The 27308-nt window shown below is 35.0% G+C and overlaps 2 protein-coding genes across 4 annotated transcripts; one reads left to right on the forward strand and one right to left on the reverse strand.

Moving 5' to 3' along the window:
* Positions 1-1513: 1513 nt before the first annotated feature.
* Positions 1514-12613, reverse strand: LOC111043439 (26S proteasome non-ATPase regulatory subunit 14). 3 transcript variants are annotated; one of them, XM_039440708.1, is made up of 7 exons: positions 12304-12613; positions 8256-8498; positions 5203-5419; positions 3772-3884; positions 2794-2994; positions 1684-1845; positions 1514-1645 (listed from the first exon to the last, which is right to left on the reverse strand). In XM_039440708.1, the coding sequence occupies exons 2-6, from the start codon at positions 8496-8498 to the stop codon at positions 1684-1686; spliced, it is 936 nt and encodes a 311-aa protein (XP_039296642.1). In that variant the 5' UTR covers positions 12304-12613; the 3' UTR covers positions 1514-1645. The 3 variants fall into 3 exon arrangements, with proteins under 3 accessions (XP_039296642.1, XP_022184087.1, XP_039296650.1); XM_022328395.2 differs by having other exon boundaries at positions 1514-1845; XM_039440716.1 differs by lacking the exon at positions 12304-12613 and adding an exon at positions 11318-11415 and having other exon boundaries at positions 1514-1845.
* Positions 12614-15222: 2609 nt separating this feature from the next.
* Positions 15223-23728, forward strand: LOC111043440 (COX assembly mitochondrial protein homolog). The gene is made up of 3 exons (XM_022328396.2): positions 15223-15374; positions 20738-20842; positions 22455-23728. The coding sequence occupies exons 1-3, from the start codon at positions 15317-15319 to the stop codon at positions 22652-22654; spliced, it is 363 nt and encodes a 120-aa protein (XP_022184088.2). The 5' UTR covers positions 15223-15316; the 3' UTR covers positions 22655-23728.
* Positions 23729-27308: the final 3580 nt, after the last annotated feature.

Genomic DNA, 27308 nt, shown 5'->3' on the forward strand with positions numbered 1-27308 from the left:
ATAAATATCTCCTTGTTTAAAACTAATTCGAATTTCATCATTGTAATTGAATGTTTGTTGAATATATGGTGTGTGAGTGATGTACTCATATTTGGTAATACTCTCATCAAGGTGTACACTCTGATCAACAAGTACTTAATATATCTGACTTGACTTCTTTCTTATACATTTTTATTATATATTTTTTCTTCTCAATAAAACCTGAGGTGAGTTTTCAAGTAGTTCAAACTTAGCTGGTTAAAGAAAGAGGGTCACCCCCCCCCCACAGGGGGGGTTAAGTGCTGAGGTTGGTGTTCCTTAAGAAAGAGTGCTGTGCTAGGTCTCATAAAAATATTATTGGAGATTCTGTGTGCTTGTTGCTCAGTTTCAGAAAAAGTTGAGGGTGACTGATCCCTTGACAAATGGATTTACTGAAAAAATTATTCTTGTAGCTTTTTGATAAAATTAATGGTTTCTTAGTTATTCAAGAAATTGGATCTACTTTTTCCATAAGAGTGGGACTGATCCTTATTTTCTGTTCAATCTTAATAAATGGATTCGTGATTAGATTTACTGGAAAAAGTTATCCTTGTAATTTTTCGTAAAATCAATGGTTTCTTAGTTATTCAAGAAATTGGATCTACTTTTCTCATAAGATCCTTATTTTATGTTTAATCTTAACAAATGGGGTGTCAATGGATTCGTAATTAGATTTACTGGAAAAAGTTATTCTTGTAATTTTTTTGTAAAATTAATGGTTTCTTAGTTATTCAAGAAATAAAAAAAGCTGGATCTAGTTTTTTCTAAAAAGTGGGAATGGGGATCTTCATTTGAGGTTTATTGCGAGATTAGGGGTATGGCTAGGTTAAGTTAGTTCAGATTACATTGGATTGGGTAAGGTTAGAACCAAAAATCTGATTTGGGGCAGCCTTGAGCCAGCTTTGGGGCAGCTTTTCTTCTGTACTCTCACTTTACCCCTACTTAAGCATGTTGGGACACCAGGATTGGCTGCCGTGTTGGTGGTCCGCGATCCTAGTGTAATGAGCGCAATAAGAATTGAAGCCCCCGATTGTTGGCGACCCACTGATTGCAAGTGCACTGGTGGCTGAATGTGATAAGAGCCTTATGTCCGGTTACACCAAGCTCGGTCAACATTTAAACATGGTCTAGCAGTGTACGCTTTACAAGTGTGCACTGCAATTATTGATAGTAAGCATCCCCATTGAAATCATACGTTTCAGTGCACTCGTAAACCGTACCTGATTTGAGCATGTTCAAATGCCTAGACTGAGCTTGGTGAAACCGGGCATTAGACTAATAACATTGAGGATGAGCTTTATTCGGTTGAAATATTGAGTAATTCACAAGAGGAAAGGGTCGAAATGAATAATAATTCAAGTATTCGTCTGTTTCAATAGAAGAAAAATAATTTATATAATGTAAAAAACAAATCACTTTTTATTGAACTTGAAAAATTCAAGTTGGGCAGGAACGGAGAAATCAATTTGAATTTTGGAATTCAAAAGGCATTGCAAATAATTTAGAAAATATTATTTGTCAATACTGTAAATGAAAAAGTATTTGAAATTACAAACATAATTACTGTTTTAATAAGAAATAAATTCGAAAATTGATTAGTAAGTCTTTTTCATGTTGAGTCATTGCAACAACATACTGAACGATCATTGACATTATTAAAGAACATCACTTGAAGACAACTGTATCCAGCATGGCTCCTAAGCACTGCACGATGTTGGCAGCCATGAGTACATCCACCTTCTCCTCTAAATGCCTCTTCGGGTCTTGTTTGCCAACATTCTTGATAGCAAGTTGTTCAGGGGTCATTTTCTCTTCCTCCTCCAGAGCCTAAAAATAAGGTAATCAATTAATATCTGAAATGGTACCTATTAAATTAATGAATTTAAGTGCACAAATGAAAATAAGAGATGAAGAAATTCTTATAACAGTCTTACTAGCCGATATTACTAATATACCGGTTTTACTAGTTGTAATATCCGACATTACAAAATTATATGAATAGTTAGATATTAGTTTAGATGAAAGTTAATTAGTACAGCATTTAAACATTAGGAATTTATATTTGCAAGGAATTGAATATATTTAAATAAATAAACAAGTTTTAAGAGTACAATGCTTAAATTGATCCTTGAATCGTAATTTCTAGTATCTGAAATCGGATGCGGTAATTTGGATCCTCAAAATTGATGCAACTGATTTAACAAATGCAGCTGCCACTTATAAATTCTGATAGAATTTGTCATTTTAATTGAGTGCGAATTGCAATGTTAATAAAGGTAACTTGGATAGTTCTAATGCTTCAAAGATGTGAGTTTAGGATTAGGACAAAAATAAATCTATAAAAATTCCATCATTTCGATATTTTTCTACACCTGCTTTAAAAATGTGCAGTATTAATACACTGTATTTTATAGTTGTTAGTCTGATTACTTCAAGATCTAGCGTGCTTAGGAGTGAGGAACTGGAATAGGCAGGTCAATCAGAGGGATGAATGGAGGCGAATTGTTGAGGAGGCCAAGGTCCATGCAGGGCTGTAGCGCTTCGTAAGTCTGACTGCTTCAGAAATGAATTAAAAATTTAATTTTGCAATGAATTATTTTTCATTACTCAATAATGGTGAACTGTTTTTACTAATACAAATCAATAGGAATAATTTGAAAGTAAATACAAACAGCAATACGTGCATATTTTAATCGACTAAATAATAGTGATTTCTGAAATTGACAAACAATTTGGAAGGAAATTCAGATTGTCGACATTAGAACTAGAGTTTACCTTATTATAGTTCTTGGCCAAGTCGAGCATGTCATGGACAGTAGTTTCATTCAGCTTGCAATGCTCAGCGTAATCGGCAAGCATCAAGCCATCCATCCACGACTTTTTATGCAGATTTAGCAGCATTTTCTGTTCCAATTCATTTTTGCGATAGTTGATGCTGATTGAGTAATAGTGTCTGTTAAGTCCGTGAATTAAAGCCTATACAAATCAAGGAAAAAGTTTGTTATTATCGGATAAATTTCTTCAATTTTCCAAACATTTTTAGAAAATAGAACACTTTTCTCAGTACTTAATAAACTATTTTAAATTTAGCAAAATTCAAGTGGGAAAAAGAACAAAACGATTCGCTGCTGATAAGCAGACATATAAACACGTGTCCATAGGGGTGGATCAATCTGCACATTAGAAGTGGAACAGACTTCATCCGTCCGCACACGATTGGTGATTGCTGTATTAATATATTACCAAACAGATGTTTTCTCTCTCGTCTCTGATCAACTCTCTATCTATCAATACTACAGAAAAGTGGACTGACAGGTCCAATAAAGGTGATAATGAGGTTATCTACTACACCAGTCTACCAGGTAGACTACCAGGTAGTAGAGTACTAGAAATGGTGTAACAACTGAAACTAGTATCTCAAAATAGTTGATAAATTAGTGGTTTGACAATATTGAGTCGCTCTTATTCTAAGTGTCCTTAACAAGTTCCTGTTGAAAAAATTTAAATACATAGATTTTTGAGACCATTACTAGACTCTTAGTACAAACATGCAGAATCTAAGTACTGTGAATTATTGAAGAGTTTCCTTCCTAGTTTCAATATATTATTATAAATAATCAATATATAATATATTATTGAAATATTTGAAGGATGGGCTAAAGCACTAAGCTAGAAACGAATCAGTTAAAATAACGGAACATTTGCATTAATAGAGAATATGATTTAATCTTGAAATATGAGTAGGTAGCCTACCTGGACAGAGGGCTTTTGAAGATGACCCAGATTGGAAGTGGTCTGACGTGGTTCTTGGCCCAAAACCATCAAATTCGGATTGATCAATCGGAAAGCATCAATGACAACTTTTCCTGTAATCGACAAAAACACAAAATTAGTTTTAGAAAGCATACAGGAATATGAAAGAATATATTTTTAAATGAGTATGTTCACAATTAAAACAAAAACTCAGTATGGTTTTAGCTAAGTTATTCTTCTCAGTGAAAGGACATTACCTCGGCACACTTGACACTTGGGATTACTTGAGAGTGGAATATCTTTATATACAATACAGACAACGTAGTCGAAATGTAAGCTTGGTATCAAGTGATTATGTGGGTCCTGAATATTCCCACTGAGAAGGAACTTATGATTCGTGAATATTTCCCTGGCCAAGACAATTTGAGAATTTATTATAAAATCAATTTCAGTCACATTTGAAAGGATAATCTATTAATCATCCATACATAGTTACAGAGTTAATAGGTCATACACTAATGCATATAATTTGACTAGACTACTTTGAGGTAACAATTTAGCTAGAATTCATTCTATGATGTATTCTAGGCACATTGGAGTCCAATAATCACTTATATCAATATTAAAATATGGATAGTATCAAGTTTTAGATAGATAGAATCAAGTATCGATAATGAAATTCGATACTTTCACTAAAGTGGCCCCTTCTACATTGTTCTTGAATTTGGATTTAAATTATTGCAGGCAAAAGTAATATTGAGCAAAAATAATTATTATAAGCAAAAGTAAATTATGTCCTAAAAAGTAATAAATAATTATATTATTAAACTTCTTGTGCAAGACGAAGAAGACATTTAATAAAAAATATAAAAGTAGCATGTTAATGGTTGTATACAATTGAATATGAATGAAAATGAGTGCTCATTCCTCCTTACACCTATCATGAAAATTTATCATCCATTTACTTGAAGTTATTGCATTCTTTGACATATAACAGTTTTAAATTTATATATTCTAATCATTCTTAAATAACCTATAACTGTTCATGTATAACTTGTAATTACCACTTAGTTTGATAAAAAATGAGGTTTTCTAGTTATTTTACCACCAAAATAATAAATTCCTGGGAACATTTTCCTTGAATTTCCTAAATTTTCAATTAGCGGGAATTTCACATCACTAGTATAATTACATTTGGCGTCTTCCTATTCAAGTATGTTCATTCGTAATCAGCAGTAACGTAGGTATGATATTATAATGTTGTCATCCGCTTCCAGTCATCACAACCAATAGTGTGATGAATAATAAATTAATAAAATTACTATCAAACCATACCAGAGCAATTCTACAATATAATTGAAAGAGTATTGATAAGAATACAAGCCAGCCAACGTTGAGTATGATTGAGAAAGGTGTGAGTTGTGAATTGACCTTTGACACTCTGAATGGGATCGACGACGACGGCAACGGCTCTCTTGGATAGTTGCTCGAAGCTCTCCTGCGTGTTGATGTCGACACCCGACAGCCAGCAGCCGAAGCCCGGGTGCGAGTGGTACCAGCCCACCACCATCTCGGGCCGTCCTGTCTGCTTTAGCATGTCCAACATCTTCGCTTGGAACACCGGGTCTACAGCCTCCACACTCACTCCCTGTCAAAACAATAGCATGTTCTCCGATTCACTATGTGTTCTTCATAATGGAGTAACAATTGAAACCAGTTTCTCAAGATGTTTCCATTGATAAGGAGTTATGAGAATTTCAAGTCCTTTATATTCAATGTTCACAAATTAATGAGACATATTATGTAAAAACAAAATACTTTCAGAGAAAACTTATACAAAAATGTTGTTTATTCAAGATTGTTTACTCTATGGTATTGTGTAGAATATTGGGAAGCAGAATTAAGTACAGAAACTATTTGTCAAATTCAATTAATGCAATTTTTCTGAAAACCAATTTGAAAATGGTGGTTGCTTGAGGCCAACTTTGCTATTGTAGCGTATATTGCTTATTGTAAATGAGTATTGATTGCACAATGATGTACACAAATTATAGCAAACTTTTAAACTTGAATTTCAAAAAACACTTTTGAAGTGAAAATGCACTTACTTTTGTAGTGACGATCGTTTCGACTTGTTGTTGGTCATCATCAGACTGTGGGAGTTTACTCAGATGTGGATAGTATCCACCAACCCAACCCCCACCAAAACCTATTCCACCACCTTCATCCCTTACCACACATAGCATTGTCATCTGAGTAAATTCCCACAGTCTGATGATGACCAACAACAGGTCGAAACGATCGTCACTACAAAAGTAAGTGCATTTTCACTTCAAAAGTGTTTTTTAAAATTCAAGTTTAATTTTAACAGTGAAAAAGTATGGATATACAACAGAGCAAACTTTTACCGACTAGTAAAATGAAAAATATAAGTATGCTTTTATGCCGGCCAGATAGCCGAGATGATTAAGGCGTTGCCACCTTCAGTCTGCTAGTGCTACCTGGTTGCGGGTTCGAATCCCGCCGAATCCCATCGATAGGCATGGACGTTTGATCATCTAATAATTCACCCTCGCACTTCCCATTATCCACGCTCAAGCAAAAGCTCATGTGGTCATTATCAGGAATAAAAAATAATCTAATAAATTATAACAAATATGAAAGTGGCTAACTATACTTTGGTCTTCGTAACTTTTGAATTTGAGTAGAGGTGCGAACCAAGGTTGGAATTGAATTTATTTCAATCTCACGAATCCTTCATTTTTGGAATGAGATGCAGAACCAGTTGTGCCAATTAGAACGTGAATCGAGTGACGCAGTTACTAGGCGGCATACGCCCAGAAGCACAGCTACATTGGCTGCAGTGCATTCAGGGAAAAATCTGCGTTTTCTCCGATTTTTCATGAAACAATTGGCAAAAAATGTCCAAATTTGGTGCACAGGCTCAGCTGAGGAGTAAAAATGTTGTATAAGAAGGATTTTGAAATAACACCCGAAATCGGCGGTTTTTGCGGCTTTTTCAAGAAATAATTGAGAGAAATGTTCAAATTTGGTACAGAGTTTCAGCTTGGGTCTAGAAATGATTTCTTGAGAGTAATTCCAAATTACGCCAAAGATACGCTAAAAACAGGCGGTTCTACAGCGTTCTCCTAGCATTACCCAGCGGTTTTTCTGAGTTTTCTCAGATTTTTCAATAATTAAGTTTAAGGGCAATTGTTCATATTAAGTACCTTGGTTCAGCTAGAACATAGAAAATAGAACATTAGAACTTTAGAACATTGGTTCAGCTAAAGTGTACAATGTTGTATAGATAAGCTGTTGTGGTTGAAGGGCTTGAATATTTCGCCAAATATACGCCAAAAATCGGCGTTTTCCAGCGTCCATTTACGTTTTCTCAGCTTTAACAAGAGCAAACAGAAAGTTTTAAAATTTGACACATATTGTCAGCTAAATTCTAGATTTTTTTACTCTAAGCACTTTTCACCAAACATACCCAAATTTTCACCAAATGTACGCCTAAAATCGGCGTTTTTCTGCTTTTTCTCAGTTTTATGATTAGTGATTGACAGAAAAGTTTGAAATTTGGTACAGTGATTCAACTAAAGTGTATAAATTGTGTATTTAGTGTGCTTAGAAATTATGCCAATAATACTTCCTAAATCGGCGTTTTTTGCGTTTTACAGGAGTACAGATCCTTTATGTGTTAGAACAGAGGTTCTTCTAGAGTCTCAAGAAATTGTTAGAAAGAGCTACAAGATTCTACAAAAGGGTTTTCAGGGATGACAAATTGAGAGTTAAAACTACACAAGTCCTGTTTGGGTAATAGCGCTCCTAGATTTGAGAGTTCCTTTCCTACAGTTTTTAAATTCATTCTTCTAGATTTTTCAAGTTGGAACTTGAAAGGGTGGATGAATGTTTTGTAATTTCTGTACATTATATGTTTTGAAGAACTAGACTAAAATATAATAATTCTTACATCGGTGATTGAATAGAGCCTAAAAATAATACCAAATAATTTATAAAACTCAACAATGCAAGTATTATTGAAATATAATGCTCAGTGCATACAAGTTAAATACGGCACAGTTAATGATTTTAGTTGAATATTATCAAGACTTACCGATATAAGTTCTTAAACAATATAATAGTGCATAGAAATAAACACACTTAGGCACTAAATAAAAAAAAAAATGGAATATAAATTGAAACAATGGAATAATTGCTTTATCTATTCATTGGTATAATATTACCTAGAACTGTAATAGATAGTCAACTGGGTTGACTAAGTTAGCCATGTTCTACAATTGATTGAAAATTGAATGTTCGAGTAACATTTCATTTATTGTACAAAACACATAATTATGAATATGGAAGAAAAACTAGGCTGAGCCTGTACCATTTCTCTCATATTTTTTTTAATAAAAGGTTAATGTTAAAAACATTATAGAAAGTATGCGTATGACAATTGAATTTGAATTTCCTACCGTTCCACTCTGTGGCATAGCGAATACATCAATGACACGCACAGTGTAGTCGTCTACAAATTCGCCCAGCATTAGGCCCATAACTTCCATGGGAACACCGGCGCGACCGTGCTTAAGCATTTTCAATAAGGCCAGTGAAGAGATGTAGACTTGCTCTGCGGTATCAACCACAGGAGCATCTGATTGAGGAGGGGCTTGGCTCAGACCAGGCACTCCGCCACCCAAACGCAGAAGTCTATCCATCTGAAATAAGAAATGAACTGAAATATTAATCTGAACCAGTTTTTCTATTTATTGCTAGAGACAATCTGAATAACAATATGGCCAGTAGCGGCTCGTGATCTTCTAGCTTGGGGGTTCAACCTCATGATCTATTGGAGAGAAAGGTCAATAGGATATAGAGTATTGCGCATAATCAAGTGTAAACGTGATCGATAATAATTACACCCCAAAGGTTGAGCTTATTTTCTACAAATATAAATTTTTTGTCCTGTTCATATTTTTCTTGTTTGATTTTTACTTCGAGAGTTGGTCACCATTATGTTTTATTTTACACCTACCCTCAATATTAATATTGTTTGTATTTAACAAATACTGAACCTTATTCATATTTCTTCATCAAAATGCTGTTACGGTAACACAATAAATTATATTCACACTCTCACTAAAAGAAAATGAACACACTAGAAATACTCACGAATACACAAAACACACTAGAAATTACTATATTCTTCTACACGCAAAACAAATTTATATAACGAAAAATGCAGTGAGATCTATCACAACTGTAAACAGTGTATACCCGTAACCATACCGTATAACCTCAAAACTGTCACGCTTAGGCTACTTCTTGTTTACCGCTTTTTACTGTTTACTGCCACCAAATTTAAATTTATTGGTTATAAGCAAGTTCAAGATGGCACTGTATCCATATCACGAATACTCACGATTCATTCCGAGGTTTACCGAATGCTTCACTTGCCTCGGCTAGGTTCGGCTACTCTCGGATGAACTCGTGCAAACTTGGTTCACACAGGATTGTGAACCAAATCCGTGCTAGCAAACCGATTCCCCTCCTCCGTTCCACTACCATACCCAGCCCTGTTTCTGGGTTCACATCGGGAAATGAACACTGCTTTCCATCTCCACCATTCCATCGTCATTCCATTAGGTGCTGTTTCAAGCAAGCCACTCCGGGCTCTCAGGCACCGGCCGCAAAACATTGACATTAAGTTTACGTAGATGAAAAATGTTGTGATGTAATTTAATGAGTATAAAATAGAAATATAATCATTTGAGTTGCAAATTCATCATTGTATAGGAAGTTGATTCAATTCTGGGGGTTCAATGAACCATTGAACACATAGGACGAGCCGCCACTGAATATGGCTCAACTCACACTTACGCGACTCAGGTCGAGAAGAGACTCGACTCTAGTCGAGAGCATGCGTTTCCAAATGGTGACAATCAGACCAGTCGATTCTAGTCTCCGCGACGTCACCATTTGAAAACACATGCTCTCGACTAGAATCGAGTCTCTTCTCGTCCTGAGTCGCGTAAGTGTGAGTTAAGCCTGTCATGAACAAATCATAGAAAACTGATAAATTATAGACATAGGTTAGTTGAAATTTGTTTGTTTTTTATATTTGAATGTAGACTATCAGTAGAATCAGTAGGCCTATGTCATCAGTAGAATTAAAGATACTGGTACGTTGTGTAAAATGAGGGAGTATTTGGATAGTAATAACCTCCTTGTTGACATGCAGCATGGTTTTAGAGGGGCAGGTCCACTACAGCAGCAGTGCTCTCTCTTGTTCAAAGGATACAAGAGGCTTTTGAAAAACACGGATCAATTGAGTTTGTATTGTGCGATCTCTCAAAAGCTTTCGATTGTGTGTCTCATATCATCTTGTTGAGAAAGCTGGCTATCAGGGAAGATCATGAAAGATGGTCGCCGACTAGGATAGAAAGCGGGTAGTTTCAATAATGGGCGCCACATGAAATGAAGAAAATCTACCACATGGTTTATCTCAACGATCAACACTAGGCCCGCTGCTGTTCCTATTGATGATAAATAACTTGCACAAGTGATCATAAACAGCTTGCATTTTGCTGATGACACCAAGATCATTGTTCAGGGCAGACAGCCTCATGATGCCAAATTCAAGGCTCATGCGCTCTTCTCTGAGGCAAAGAAGTGGTTTGCCAGTAATAAGCTAAAGTTGAATGAGACCAAGACTCACGAGATTGCGTGTACTCATACTGTCATCGCTCCTAAATGTCAGGAAAACATCTGCATATTTAGGTACTAGAAGGGAAAAAGTGCATTCACATAAAACTCGAGAGGGGCTTGACGTGGAAGTGCCGCGCTGTCGCCTGTCAAGAGTGAAGGACAGTTTTCCAGTGTTGACGGTGCGAATTTTCAACTGCCTGTCAATCTCAGTTAGGGCGCACCCAGTCAATGTATTCAAGAGCTCATTGTCAAGGTGCCTCATTGGGAGAAACTTCTATCAGTTGGAGGAAGCTTTTGATGAAAGCTTTGCTGGATTGTGAAGTTGCCTTCAGTTTATGTATTGTGTTATTAACTTGACACGATCTATGCAAGAAGACTTGATCTTGATCACGAAATTTGATATTTGGACTACAATGTAAGTCGAGCTTTGAAAAACAGATAGATATCAATTGATTACAGATACACCAGCTACCATGCATTTAATAGGATAAGTAGGCCTTAAATCATTGGAAAGCTAAAAATTAAACCGATATCAATTATTCTAGTACAAATTACAGAAATATATAGCCTAAGTAAACACATAAGTAACAAAAACCTGAAGGATTATCTATAATATTTATACTTAGGCTATAGACAAATGAGTTTGTTATTACAGTAGTTATTATAGTTTCATTTTGAGTAGATAATTTCCAATTTTATTTCAACTGTATTATTTTTAGTTCCATTTCCGATAGTATCAATACTGAAATTTTACACTATTGACGTTGATAGTGCTGATGCACTCAAAGTAGAGTATCCCCAACATAACATCTAGTTACCTTCCACCTACCTTATCCACCTTCCGGTGGTCGCGCCCTATTCAATCACACGAGCAGTCGCGTGTTGTAATTTGTTACAAAATCCAATTTTCCAAGTCTTATGTACTCCGTTTACTGTCAAAACATTTTAATTAATTGTATAACTACTATTTCCATCTTATTGGATTATTATACGCCTATGAACATTTGCATGATTACCTGTTTGTAGCCCAATAAGGTACACCAAGCAAAGCTAACAATTCCGTGTTATTGGTTCGTTGACAATCTCTTTTCCTATCATACTTATGCACTGTCGGAACTAAATGGCATCTAAAGACTGAACCATAGCTCGGTTGATACTGCAACTCAGTGGAGTGATGAAGAGAAAGTTTTGAAATGCATAAGTAAAACTCATTCACTGACACCACCCCATTCAATAGTTTTGTGCATCAACAGTGCGACTGCAGGAAGGTTAATATAAAATCTAGGCCTAGATAAATATAAGAAAATTTCTAGCCCATAATTGTTGTTATTTATTAATTATTTAAAAATTTTGTAATGTAAAAATCGAATGTGGTTGCTTAGTAATCTTGTACTCTATAAAAAACCTCAAAGTTAATATGTAGGCCTAACAGGTGTCGCCGAAAGTTATATTGCCAGCATAATGTTAATATTATATAGCCGACAAATTACAAAACAAAATTTTAATTAATTGTCAATAAATAAAAAATAATCAGCAATAACAAAAAATGAGAATACTTAATACTATTAAAAAATGAAAAGCAAATTGGGTTGTCATTATACTAACTAAACCTCTATAAAAGTATAGGTTATGGTCAAAAGAGTGCAAAGTCATTGTTCATTGAAGATTTCAATTTCATGATAAAAGTAAATTCTAAACATGAAAGAAATTATAATACTAGAATATTATGATTTATTGCACTTAAATGTGATAAAATATTTGACAGAAAGCTTCTGACATGTTGTAAACATTATTTTTGCAGAATGTTACACTAACCTCAAAAAAGTTATACTAAAGATGAATACGATTTTAAAGGTGCAGTAGTACTATTTCTCCTTTTGGAGATCAACTTAACAATAATTACTCTGATGAAGTCAATTCAAACATCCCCAGTTTTAAAAATTGAAAAAATAAAGTAAATTTGAATGATCAAGACAAAAGAAGAATGACTTGATAATACTTGTAAACGACAACGAGAACGAATTCACAAGAGTCACACACAGACACACAAGTCACAGTCACACCACAGTATACATACAGTACGGAAACTTGGCTATACCCTGACGCCGAAATCCGCCATCTTGTTAGAAAGCGCCGCATTGTAATAGTATCACTGAACTCTATACTAACTAGAATGGACTAGCAACACAAAGAAAGTGAGGCAGCTGGTAAAGATAGGCAACCCGCATTGCTGTGGGATTCGTCATTTTGTAACACATTGGCTCTTATGGAAAATGCATTGCACAGTTTCAATTTCTATTTTATTTCTATATTGTATGTCTTATTCCATGGAAGCGTTATTACTCCTTTATTAAGCAGTTCATTGTTAACTTTTTGAGAGCAAAAATAATGAAATAGGTTGAATAGAAAAGAAAAGATTTTTTTCATTTGTGACTGCAGTAGTCTTAGTATTGTCAATTTTTCACAAGCAAGGGAATAACTTTGGGCCAGATTTCAGAGAAGCGTATCATTTATTAATTTTTATTTATTTAACAAGGACAAATATAAACTGTCATGAAATGATTGGGAATGAAAAAACAGTCTCATAGTCCTTTAATATTCCAATCCCGAATTTTGTTCGTACACAGTCCAAAGGAGGGCTGTGTTTAATTGAAACTATTAAAAACAGTCTTATGTTTATTTTGATAGGATATACTATTGTTTTTTGGATTATATGATTTATTGTTATTGTTAAAGGAAAGATTTATGATTTATTGTTAAAGGAAATATCTCAATTTAATAATATAGGCCTACTTACAGCAGGCAATGAATGTAGAATTATGTAGGTGTGCATTGGTGTAATTTCAAATCATGTAAAAGTGGGAGTTTCAGAAATGAAGCAAATAACGAAGAAACATTTTATTTTATTATATGACTATGATAAGCAAACAGTAAAATATGCTACATAATTACCAGAGTAAAATGAACAATTTGAAATTAAAAGGTTTTTCAAATTAATTACAATCCAGCTGATAACAATCTCATATTTTTTACAATAAAAGTAGGTAAATAAAATGAATTATGTGAACTCATGATGATTCAATAACACAGGATTATTGAATATGTAATGATAGCAATATACTATGCATTCTGATAACATTTCAAATCATGTAAGTGTGGGAGTTTCAGAAATGATGCAAAGAAATCTATGAAGAAGCATTTATATTAATTGTATTATAATTATGACCATATGATAAGCAAACAGTAAAATATGATAAATAATTATTATAATGTTGTAAATTGAATGATGAAGACTTATTTATTTGAAACGGAAAGGTTTCAAAAATTAATCACAATTCCGCTGATAGCAATATCATATTTTTCAAAATATAAGTAGGTACCGTACCTTAAATAAATTATGTTATCTCATGATGATAACACAGAATTATTAATCATTTGTATTTATTCTTTTTTGAATAAGTATTAATTTGTTCTTCAACTATGTTTCTTTATTTTAGATGCTATAAAGTAGGTCTTAATTTTCAATTAGCATAGAAACTATCACCGTATACTAGGAATATAACCAAATTTGTTGTTTTATTTTTGGTCAAATAAACTGATCAATATAGAAAAAAATATTGGAAATGTATCTAAAACAAAAAAAAATCTTCAAATATCAATTAATAGACTAGAAATGTTTGACTCAACTGTGAAATGGTATTTTATTTCCTTTAACATGCCCATTCTTGCATCCAAATGCAACACAATACATGACCATTTCTCGGTCGTATTTTTATTTAATTCTACGCATTTTACGACAAATAAATCACAATATTCAAGAGGAAAGGTTGTGATCTAATACTGATAGCCCTGATAAATCCGTTTTTCAACTTTAAAAATGAATAATCGTACTCAAGAGCTGCAACAACCTGCTTTAATGTATGAGTACGAGAGAGAAGGGAATCCCACACGGTAGGCCTCTCACTCACTCCGCCTTACACACTTTTGGCTGTAGCTTAGCATTGGACAGCCCGTTCCAGTTAGTATAGAGTTCACTGAATAGTATTGATGGTAGGTTCGGATCACTTTAATGATCCGGATCAATTGATCTCATTCACTGCCACGAGCCAATCAGAAGACCAGGATTGGAACTTCCCAAGGTCACGTGACGTGTTTAGTATTGGGGTCATGTAAAAAGCATTGGTTAGATAGGCGTTTGATTACAAGTTTCCATTCTGTATCTATTCTGTGGTCACACAACTTCACAAAACACTCGTGAAGAATGACTAGCAAGTATTATAGAGTGCTCCGGGCATGTTAATTTCTGACATTGATATTACTTAATTGAAAATTAATTGTTACATCTCCAACTTCCAAAATTGAAAAAAAATTCTTATCAATCGATTGATTCTTCTTGTTTCTCATTATATTTTTTTAAAACTCTTCTCACAAGCCATCACGCTCACAAAATGTTACATCTCTATGATTGTCAGTCTCAGTTCACTCTCCAATTGCCGCGAAACTGAAACTTACGATACCGGTATATCGATTTTTTGGACACAGGTGATAATACCTCTGATGAATATTTCCAATTAAAAATTTCATCCATAATTCTTCTGGTGAATCATCAATTAACATTTTTTATCGGATCAAGAAAACACAATATTCAATTCAATAATTAGAGGACATTATTCAACTATTTTGAAAGAAGTTGTTGGTTTCGAGATTTTTTACGATCGATCTGTTCATATCGAGTATCAAGACTTTATTATCATAAGATCATAACCTTAAATTCTAATACCCAACCTTCAATTTCATTTCACAATAACACTAGAAATAATTTCAATAAATGGATTCTGCTAATGTAAGCAAGTATGCTAATAGTACAAACGGGCCTCTAGGATTAGGTAAGCTTTTTCTTTATTCACCCACTTGATCTAGAAAAAAATATACAGTATAACTAATTCTATAAGAAATGTCTGTCAATAATACAGAATGTTTAGCCTACAAATGATTTTTGGGGTTCTAACTCTTTATAAAATTTATTACATTAGACTTGATAAATGATATGTCAAATGAAAAAGTAACTGAAACAATTTTATTATCAACCTTATAAATGTTCAATGGTACTACCAAATGTCACACGGCTCACATAATTATCCTATAGCCTAGTTCTTCCTAAACGTTGATAAGTGTGTCTTCAGTAATTGTAGCAACAGCTGCTTCAATCCGATTTCTCGATTCAGGCAGGTTAGCTGGTAGTGGAGACACATACACAATACACACGATCTTTGATAAAGCCCAAAGGGTAAAAGTCGCATAGCGTTAAGTAGGGAGAACGAGGCGGCCATGCTTAGCAAGTCGTGTCATTGGAATCCTTGCGACCTATAACCAGTTTCGTACTTCGTTATGCGAGTGAGCTGGTGCACCACCCTGGTGGAAAATGAAGTTCTCTGGCTCATTTTCGTCTAAGGGAAGACACATTATTTATTTGTATCTAGATAAGAAGTGCCAGTTACCATACAGTATGTTCACAATCCGCTGCCTAACGGAAAAATTGCACATTGGTGCCAACAAACAAAATTGTTTGAGTTAGTCTTTTATTTGACATAATATCTTAGGGCTATATAAAGGCTACTTAAGTGTAGCCACTTGCATATACTTGGTCTATTTATAATACAGAGTGTTTACAAATGATAGTCGAGGTTTTTTGAACTCTTTATAAAATTTATTACATTACTTACAGTTATAATAATGATATTATGTCAAATAAAAGAGTAAGTTTAATGTAATAAATTGTATAAAGAGTTGAAACCCCGACTATCATTTGTAAACACTCTGTATTATGAATGGACCAAGTGGCTGCTCTCAAGTAGCCTATAAATGGCCCTCAGAACCCAGCATTTCAATTTCAATTTCCGACTCCCTCAGTCGAATTTCATTGAATCCCTCAGAACCCAGCTTACTTACTTACTTCTTACTTTTGATGTCTTCCTCACGGTCCTGGGATCGGGAATCGTCAATGGATGGTCTCCTCTGTCAGAGTCGTCAAGAAGGTGTGTAGAGTATCTTGCACTATACTCTAAGGTGGTGATACGTATGCTCCTCAATAAATTCGGTCACCGTATAGTACGGTCTTGCAATGAGGTATTTTTTCAGCTTTCTGTGGAATGTTGTCCGTGAATCCCTCAAAGTCTTTAGGCTGTCCGGTAGATAGTTGAAGAAATGTGAGTCTGCATAGGTAGGTATGTTCTTGAATTTGCCGAGCCTGTGTTGCGGAAGGTTCAGCTTGCTTCTTGTGTTATGCGTGTGTTGGCTATTTCTGAGATTCGGGCTTGAGTCTATGGCAAGGGTTATGGTTTCAAGTATGTAGATTGAGACCACTGTAAGCAGTTTGTTTTTGATAAAAATGGTCTACAATGCTCCAGTGCATCTCTTCTTAGGATGGTTCGTAAGGCTTTTTTCTGACTTCGTAGAACTCTGTCCATGTGTACCTGCGCTGATGCTCCCCAGGCAACAATTCCATATCGCAGCTGTGAGGAAAATAGGGCATGATACGCGATAAATGTGGTACTGACATCAATGTTACATCTGTAATTCTACAAAGTACATATGTGGCTGAAGCTAATTTCTCACACAAAAGGTCAATATGTTCACTCCAGTTCAGGTTCTTGTCCATCATGATACCAAGAAATCTTGTACAATCCTTTGTATTTGTTGGTTCATTGGTTACATTGATGTCTATAGCCTATTGAATATCTGTCCCTTTGGTGTGAAGTCTATATTTACTGTCTTGTAAAATTAACACTTTGCACAGAGATGTTGTGGATGTTGTTACTGTCTTGTCTTTATTGATTGATAGCTTCAGTTTTCTACATATATTTGTGGCCATTTCAAGTGTCGAGCTTATATCGTTGCTTTCGGATTCTCTGTCTGGTGGGATTATTATGGTGCTATCGTCTGCAAATAGAACACATTTTTGGTCCTTCTCGAGATTATTTGGGAAGTCATTTATGTAAATGAGAAAGAACAAGGGTCCTATGATTGACCCTTGAGGAACACCTTTGGATATTCTGCAAAGAGATGATTTGGCACTAGTCAAGGCTGTGTGCTGCTGATAACTGATTTCGACATACTGATACCTTTCAGTGAAATAGTTTTGGATCCATTCTATGACTTGGCCCTGAATGTTTAGCTGATTCAATTTTTTGATTAGGATTTCCTGGTCTAAGTTGTCGAATGCCTTCTGCAAGTCTAGGAACAAGCCTGATACTATCCTCTTTTCCTCCCAGATCTCATTAATCACCCTGCAGAGATGTGCTATTGCTGTGTTTGTACTTCGCCCCGTCCTAAAACCATGTTGAAATGATGAAATCAGTTCATTTTTTCCAGATGTGCTATCAACTGATTTGTACACCACCCGCTCAGTCAGCTTTGAAGTTCCTGGCAAATTTGATATTGGTTTGTAGTTACTTGGATTAAGCTTGTCTCCTTTCTTGAAAACTGGATACACTTTGGAAATCTTCATCTTACTAGGCAAAGTAGATTGACTCAATGAGGTGTTGATGATGTGGGTCAATGGTTTTATGACTTCTTATTTGCAGAGTTTAAGCATCTTCCCAGAGATTTCATCAAAGCCTGCCGAATTGTTAGACTTAAATTATTAAGAAGTTAATACATTTCGTGATGTGTGACATTTTTGAAGGTTGAGAAAATTGGTATACCATTGTCGGGCTCAGCTTCAGATGTGGTACTGGTTTGTGATTGATTTGTGTGGTTCGATGCTTGAGGTGAGGTGATGATGCCTTTGAAAATATTGCTGATTTCAAGTGGATCCGCTGTCAGCTTACCATCCAGAAGAAGCCTTATGCTGTTCTGCCTTCCATCTTGCTTATTTCTTTCACCATTCACAGTTTAACACAGCTCTTTGGTTTTGTCTTTTTAGTTTTTTATTTTGTTCATTGTGTGATCCGTTCTCTTCCTCTTCACTTCAATGTCATAGGTTCTCTTTGACTCTTGAAACCTGTCTTTGTCTTCAGTTGATCCTGTCAGCAGGAATCTGTCAAGCAAACTTTGAAGGGAGGCTTTCATCTTCTGCAACTCACAATCCATAAAAATAATTTTATTTGGTACATTAATTTTTTTCGGCCCTAGAGGCATAATGTGGTCAAGGCTCTGGCGCATTATTTGTAGAAAGTTATTATATTTTACTTCAACAGACTTTGGTTTATAGACAGACTCCCAATTGGTTGTATTTAACATTTGCTTTAGTTCAGTTAATTTGTTTTTTTAGACATTCCTAGAGTATCTGTAGATGGTGTGGCAACTTTTACTTCTATTTTTTATTTTGCATAGCAACAAATGGTGGTCCGACAGTGGTGTATAGTGTGCTTTTACCTCGATCTCCTCTTGTTTGATAGTTGTGAAACACCCATCAATGCTGGATACAGTAGTGGGGGTTTTCCTTGTTACAGGGATGTGATGTATTCTGCATCCAAACTCAGATAACACATTTCGAAGGTCCTTTACACTACGTTCATCTAGTCTGAGTATGTCAAAGTTTGCATCTCCTAGTATTATTATATCATTAGACTTCTTTGTGTGTTGTCCCAGTAACTGTCCCAATTTTCCTAAAAATTCTGCTGTATCAGTGCTAGGAGATCTGTATGTCCCTATTAGAATCATTTTCCTTGATTGATATTTGAGTATTAATCCAACAGTTTCAAACACTTGTTCCTCTGACTTGCATTGTTCCAGCAACTGAAGCTCATCCATGTCAACAGAAAAAATATTTTTTACAAAAACAGCTATGCCACCCCACGTACGTTCAGTTCGGGAATAACTGGAGGTCAGTCTGAAACCTTCGATATTTGTGAGATGTAATTGGTCAGTGCCTAAGCCATGTTCCGAGATAATTAGAATATCAGGGTGAAATTTTTCAAGTTCTACAACCAGTCCATCAAGTTTATTTTGAAGACCTCTTTGAATGTTTAGGTGAAGAACAGTCAACGATTTTTTGCATGAATGTGCATTTCCTATTGTTTTATTGGCTGTATTATTTGGTCTATGGCGTTTTCGGTCATCTTTCTGTTTGGTTAGCTACTATCCTGAATTCCTACCTTGACACTCCAGTGCACTTGCAAGTTGTTCTGCCAAGATTTTAGAACCTTCTAGGTTTAAACTTTGTCCATCCCAGCTCAGGTGACACTTATCTAAATGATTTGAGTTGTCAATAAATGTAACATTAAGCTACCAGCACATAAACTTTGGAGCCTTGTTTGTTTCGTCAATGAATCTCTCACCTATATCCTCCCAAATTGGAATAGACGTAACGTACCAATTAGTGTGTGGAAACCGTTTTATGTTAGCCTCTAAAGTGAGCCATAATGGTCTCATGACATGATTCGGTGTCTAAGCCCTACACAGGTTATTTGAGCCTACATTGAGTGTAACCTTCGATGGAATAGTGTTTCTGATTTTAAGTGCTCTACTGACATCCTGGATTTTTCCAAAGGGTACAATTTCCACCTCCAAATCTTGCCCAAATGTGCCTCTCATTATATCTCCCACCAGCCTTAGCGTATTGTCCCCGATCAGCAGTGGTGCCTTCCCTTCCTTTCCCTCAGCCCGCTCCCCAAATCCTTGAGCAGGGCGCCCCTCATCCTGTGGACCGTTTTGATACGCATTCCTGTTCTCATCAGCACAACTCTCGTTTACATTATTTGAATGTGGTTTTGATTTGGCATTGCAGGCCTCCGTGATCCTGTTTCGAACTTCAGCTCCCACGCTTGACAGTGGCTCTGGTGCACTCTTTGTCACTGTAGAGGATTCTTTGATCCGGACAGGGTTTACCTCATTTGTACCCTCGGAGTCACCAATCAAGATTGCTGTAGCATCCTCAGTCCTCTTTCTTACCGGGCAGCAGGGCTCTGGATGGATACCCTGTGACAAGTCACGAATTATATTTTCCATGCTGTAAATTAAACTTGTCTTTCTTGCTACTATTTCTGACAGACGACTATTGTTTGTCCGTAGCATTTTTATCTCATTTTTCAAGTCCTCTATATCATCATGTAAAACTTAAATTATGACATCAAAGCTGTTATAGCTTTGGCACATTCTGGGGTTTGTGCCTTGATATGTCAAGTCAGTGAATTGCTGGCTCAGAAGAATGGTGAGTTTCCAATACCACTAAGCATACGGTTGTTTGCAACTCAAAAAATGCTTTCTATTTTTACTATTTTCATTAATACTCATTTTTATTTTTCAGGAGATCCAGAGGACACTTCGCTACGTAAGGTCGAGCGGAACGTGAAGATACCACAGAAAATGCGAGATAAAGCAAGAACTGAGAAGTGTGTTGATCTAGTAAAAGGTAAACACGATTATTCCATTTCTACTAATACAAATTCATAATTGAACGAGCGTTAGCGAGTTCTCACTTTTGACTTACTGACGGCCAAAGTCGTCCGTCTGTATGTTCTACAATAACTTTACAAACAATTAATCAATCAGCTTCAAATTTTGAACACGAATTCTTCAAACCTTTTTACAGGTCAAGTTATTTGGACAACAGAATTGACTCACTCCTTCGTCCTTCTTAAGGATATAATAAATAACATTTAAAGTGCATAAGAAAAAAAATGTTGTGGTTTATCATTTATTCAGCTGAAGAATTCATTGCATGCAATTACTACTGTTTTTCCATTCATTCATTCATTCATAACATCAGCTGAGGCTATTTGGAAGCTAACACACAGACAGACCTTCATGTGCTGATACATGATTTCAGCTGGTTAATATACAAAATAATTTACAACTTCTACATCAACAAACTGATACGGGTTGAGATATCCATGTGCGATTTTCACCATGCATTTTTTCTTGGAACTCTATAAATATGTAACGAAATCATGTATCACATGATCATTTTCTCATTAAAAAAAATTAATTGGAATTCATGTGGGGGATGAAGATGTTGAAGCGAAAGAGTAATTTTTCATTTCAAATGGGATCCCCAATGAAACCTACAGACAAATTATTCTTGTAAAATAAATATTTAGCTGTTTCCATAATATTTTCACTAACTCTGTACGATTAAAAGTTGCGGGTTTCAAAGATTACAGGACAACAGGTTCTTGAGCGAGTTCTCCAACCCAGGGGGTCGCTAGTATTATACGTTTTATTCTTCATCATCATTCAGTTATTGAACTAGTTGAATTCATAGTCCAGTCACGAGTAGAAATTGGCTGTTTGGGGAATAACGTAAAAGCTGATTTTTTCTTTCAATTATTCTAGTGTATTTGGAAGCTCAAATACAAAACGTTGACCTTTCCGTGGAGCCTTTTACAGGGTTCCTCAAAACCCACCAATTTTCGGTTCCTTTTCCAGTTTCCTGTGATCTTCGCCAAGTCGAGCAATCAAACAGAAAAACTAACTATTGCCTTTTTTAAAATAATGAAATTTCGGATAGAATTTCATCATTCGGAGCTCTATATCTTTATCAAGTGCTGAGTTAACATTTTTCAAAAACGGGGGTATATTTACGGAAAAATTGAAATTTTGAGAAATTTCCGTTTCTAATCGAAGTTATATCTTCTTATTTTTACTATTCAAATGTATTATTCAAAATTCCTCTGCGCCCAATATCAAGCTCTAAGCACGAAAATCATGGCTTTCTAGGCTTGAAAAGCAATTTTCTGCTATGACAACATTTACCTTTACACTGCGTAGTACCAGCTATACCTAAGGATCTCTAATTAAATTGAATATTTAGATTCTAAAGAAGTTCTGTTGAAGATGTACGTACATTCCGAGAGAGATTTCATGAGCCGCTCTGAATTAGTCACTCATTAGCAAACTGAAGTTTATAAAATTATTCTTTTACTGAGAAACAGTTCAAGGCAAAATTACTTTAAAACTGACTTTTTACATTTTTTGAAATGTTCATATCGGTAAGTTAATTATAATTGTTCATTCCATTTCAGCTTTCATGGAGTGCGGTAAACAGAATAAGATACTTTTCTTCATGAACTGTCGAGCCGAAAATAAGCTTATGCAAGAATGCTACGCCAGGTGGTTCAATGACGAGGGCTTCAGGCAAGAGTGTACAAACGAGTATTTAAAAGAAAGAGCTGTGTATAGACGGACTGGTGAAACTGTAATTCCTGAAAAACTTCATCGATAGTATCCAGGGCATTTTCTTCTACTGTAATGTGCAACTGGAATAGCAATCACAATTTATTGGAAGTTCTATTTTTCGAAGAGCATGATGCGTTTATGAAAGCAGCTGTTGCAAAAACGGTCGAAGTATTCGTGTATCACTTTCCTCATTGTATTGTAGCTACAGCAGCCGAGCGGCTAGAGTGCTTACAGTCGTCGCTAAGGAATTCCACCTTTAGATTCAGATTCAAATCACCAAGCAATTCATTCTATGTCAAGACATTTGAACATGGTCTATGTTCAAATGGGGGGGAGGGGGAGGTAAAGCCGGGTTCATAATTTGTCCAATTTATTGTAAAGCCGGGTACGCTTAAGGTGCAATTTCGTTTGTGCGTAAATTTCCGCAGTCGACGACGACAAGCATTGTTGACATTCATATTGTCCAAATTTCAACTGTGCTAAAACAGCTGATCAAACAACTTCTCATTATTTGTCTTTATTATTAAAGAATGAAACATTTCTAATAATATCAACATATTACCATTTAAAAGTATAAGCTCAACCTGCCCCATTAAAACATAATTGAACATAATCTTTTAGGTTATGTAGACAAATTGAAATCTATCCAATCTGAGATTCCCTCACTGTCGTGGTTGACGATGGCATTTACGCACAAACGAAAACCCAGCTTTACAATAATAACGTGCACTAATTGCTTTACAATAATCGCTTTATAATATCGACATAGAAATCATATGTGAATCAGCTAACCGTTACCGGATCGGTCGGTACTCTGTATGTTAAGTTTTGATGATGTACTGATTTGACCATGATCAAATGTCTTGACTGAGCTTGGCAAAACCGCGCTTCGTATTTAACTTGAGTAGTTGGTATCAACTGTTTGAATCACTGATCCGACATTTTTCAAATTTACTACAGAAGCTCAGCTGGGATGTAATAATGTGTTAGAAGGAATTTGAAATAACGCCAAAGATACGCCCAAAATCTGCGTTTTTTTTTTTTTTTTTTGCTTTCTCAGCTTTATCGAGAACAAATGAACAGAAAATGTTCAAATTTACTACAGAAGCTCAGCTTGGATGTAATAATGTTGTGTTAAAAGGAATTTGAAATAACGCCATAGATACATCCAAAATTAGCGTTTTTTTTAGTTTTCTCAGTTATTTCATCAAGTAATAGACAGAAAATTTTCAAATTTGGTACAGAGGTTTATAAGAGTAAAGTGTATGGAATTAATGAAGCGGAATAGGTTGGATCGGTATTGATAGTATTTTTGGATAGATTCAACTGCACTTAACCATTAAAACACATCTCAGTTCTCCCCAGTTCTTTGAGTGTATAATAATTAGATTGATGTTGTCAGTTGGCAGAATTCATTTGTATTGGTATTGTGCAGTCTTCAAGTCCACCATGTCTGCTCATATTTCGAGAAGAGAAACGTTACATGAACGACGTGACATTAGCTCAGATAATATGAGTCCTTAACCAACACCCCCCCCCCCGCCTAGAATCTACCTCTGGTTGCACACATTATTATCGCACAAATCGATCGAGTCTAGGAAATTGGGATTATTCATAAGTGGAGATTGTGCAAGAAGCGTGCGATGGTAATGAAAGTTCATTCGAAAAACGTCCGGTGGATGTGCAAGATCTTGCCGAGAAGAAAGGCCTATCAGAAAAGGTAACTAACTTTAAGACATTAAATAATATTTAACAACATGTTTTACAATCAACATTTGATTGATATTTCAAGTTAGAACCAAAGATATCAATAAATTACTGAAAATCAAAATTTCGTTAATAATTTCCACGAAATGGGCAATATATAAAAATAATATTAAAAATGTTTTCATTTTTCACCTTAAAATTAATTGAATTTCATAATCCCATACCGTACTTTCTCACAAACTTCCGATAGATTTGATGCTATTTTTCTGGGGCTGGTGCGAATAACGAAAAAGACCCAAAAAATATTTTATGCTTTCTCTCACATTGATTTAATGAATCTATTGTAAAATAATGGCTCGGGAATTCCCCAGGTTAGTTGAGCACATTTTCAATGTCTGAGTTGATGTACTTGTACAGACAGTAAAGATAGCCTACAAGTCTACTCTATCAGGATCATGAATATCAATTTCAATAGTCTAAAAGCGTTGAAACCATCATTGCAATTGTAGAGAATGTAAAAACTGTTATTTGGAATGGGTTTATAATAATGTTCTTATCAATTCAGATGAGAATTCATATTCATCTATAATAAATTCATCTTTGTTTGAAATTGAAATTCATGATCGAGATAGAGTAGACATGTATTTGTACTGTACATCAACTCAGACATTGAAAATGTGCCCAACTAACCTGGGGAATTCCCGAGACATCTAACAATAAACAATATGTGTAGGAGCAGTAAAGCTAGACAATAGAAGGGTTTCGGTGAAACTTCTCCAGGTAGAAATAGCAAGTCAAGAACAATGCTATTTTGTACCATCAGTTTACAATGACCCAGAAAAAGAAAGAAATTTCTTACTCTGTTGTATATCCATACTTTTTCACTATTAAAATTAAACTTGAAACTTGAATCAGACAGTCTGATGATGACCAACAACAGGTCGAAACGATCGTCACTATACAAAAAGTAAGTGCATTTTCACTTCAAAAGTTTTTTAAAATTCAAGTGAAATTTCTTAGAAAATAATATCCCCATTTCCTTTAATTTGTCATGTGGTGGAACTGTAAATAACTTCCATGAACCCCCAAGAAAATAAGAGGGATATCCAAATTGAACTGGTTTTTAGAGTCTAAGAAGGATATGCAAAAATTAAATATAACAGAGGCAGATTTACTAATCAGAGAAGGGCTACGGAATCAGCTTAAAGTTAATGTTTTCCCAGAAGAAGCCAGAATTGAAACTTGGTCGTTAGAAAGACGAATCGCTCAGAGTGCGTGGATGAAGAGTGTTGGAGGCGAAAGCGGGAGACCAACGTAAATAATAATAATAATGATAAAGTTTATGATAATGGTGAATGGTGAATTACTGTGGTCCTTAGTTGGCATATACAAAATGAATGAATGAATAGTGTTGTACATTTCTTTCTTTCTCATTGTTAGTCTAGAGTTTGGGGTTGCAGCTGTCGCGTAATCATTTTTGTAGCATCATGATCGTTGGTTCATAATTATTCATAATATCAACGATACAGCTAACATCAATTAATTCTTTACAGTACGATTTGAAAAATGAATGAACGGTCTGAAGATGAAATGCTATTTGTATTCGATAATACAATATTGTTCTGTATCTACTTAATCGGCCAAGTTTAACCGTCCATGATCGTTGGAAAAGGTTATCATGGATATAATTTTCACTAACACTCCACAGGAAAGATGAAAGTGAAAGTGCAGAAGAGAAAAGGAAAATATATAATGGAGAAGTTAAACAAAAAAGTTAAGAAAAAATAGAATTAGAGGATGAAAGAGAATGGAAAAACAGAAGAAAAAAGCAAGAGATGGAAGAAGGAAGAGGAGTGTGATTCACTAAAATTTGTCAATATTTCCTATAAGTTGGAGGAACAAATGTGAAAGATAATAAAACAAATATGTAAATGGAAAAACTATTGACTAATGTATGCTTACATGTTTATATGATAAAACTAAATTCGTAGTGTTGTACTGGTTGAAATGAATCTGGTCATTTAAACTATACTGGGGATTTTCCTTAATTACTCTTGTTATTTCTAAAGCCTCTAGAATATTCAAAGATCTGCCTTTGTTATTAACATGCAGAAACTCAACATTCTCCTTAACTGTGAACTTGTGATTATTTGTTATCAAATGTTCTGCAAAGTTAGATTCCCATTTTGTTTATTCCAATCTCTGATGTGTTCTTTAATTCTACTTTTGAAACTTCTACCAGTCTGACCCATTAGTCAATAGTTTTTCCATTTACGTATTTGTTTTATTATCTTTCACATTTGTTTTCTTGGTTCTTATTTTGTACTAAAAGTAAATTTCATTATCATGGCGATTCTGTTGCTTAAGCCGCCATTTTGTCACACTGTTGAGGGGGAGGAGACTGTCTAGCTAGGCCAATGGCAGGCGTTCATGCCCTCGACCAATAGCAGTACTCGCCTACTAGTATAAATTCTGCTGCTCTTGTATTTAGTTTTAGTTTATCAGAGATTGACAATGGTGTAATAACCGAAACTGGTCTTTCTAATTATCAATAAATCAGTGGTTTTTTGACAATTTCTTAGTCTTTTTCATTCAATATGAATAATTACCACAATATCAACTTCTCAACTACACAAAAAGTTTTTCATATTTATTTATTTTATGGCTTGAAGGCAAGCCAATTTGTCAGAATGGCCGAGCGTAGGATATGAGATTGTAGCGATGGTAATTCTATTTTGACGTATGATGTTATCATCATATGAAAGTAATCATGTGATTAATTCCATAAGCAACATCGTTAATAAGATTAATAAACCAATTTTTTTTTATGAGAAAAGCTCAATGTATAGATCAAGAAAATGTAAATGAGGATGTGTGAATTTAATAAAAGTTATTGATTTGTAACAGGATATTGATTTGTAGAATAATATCCTACATCTATAATGTACTGAGAATTTGACATCCACGTATCAAAAAGGTATTTACGAGTTTGA

This window comes from Nilaparvata lugens, chromosome 1, assembly GCF_014356525.2.
Source record: "Nilaparvata lugens isolate BPH chromosome 1, ASM1435652v1, whole genome shotgun sequence".
Classification (NCBI taxonomy): Eukaryota; Metazoa; Arthropoda; class Insecta; order Hemiptera; family Delphacidae; genus Nilaparvata; species Nilaparvata lugens.

What these genes read in the sequence shown, in the direction of transcription:
- LOC111043439 (XM_039440708.1), bottom strand. Translation starts at nt 8,498, where the DNA reads ATGGATAGACTTCTGCGTTTGGGTGGCGGAGTGCCTGGTCTGAGCCAA. An exon ending in TCCCATTCAGAGTGTCAAAG is followed by an intron (nt 3,885 to 5,202) that starts GTCAATTCACAA and finishes TGTCGATTACAG; the next exon opens with GAAAAGTTGTCATTGATGCT. An exon ending in TGGCCAAGAACTATAATAAG is followed by an intron (nt 1,846 to 2,793) that starts GTAAACTCTAGT and finishes CCTTATTTTTAG; the next exon opens with GCTCTGGAGGAGGAAGAGAA.
- LOC111043440 (XM_022328396.2), top strand. Translation starts at nt 15,317, where the DNA reads ATGGATTCTGCTAATGTAAGCAAGTATGCTAATAGTACAAACGGGCCT. An exon ending in AAACGGGCCTCTAGGATTAG is followed by an intron (nt 15,375 to 20,737) that starts GTAAGCTTTTTC and finishes TTTATTTTTCAG; the next exon opens with GAGATCCAGAGGACACTTCG. An exon ending in GTGTGTTGATCTAGTAAAAG is followed by an intron (nt 20,843 to 22,454) that starts GTAAACACGATT and finishes ATTCCATTTCAG; the next exon opens with CTTTCATGGAGTGCGGTAAA.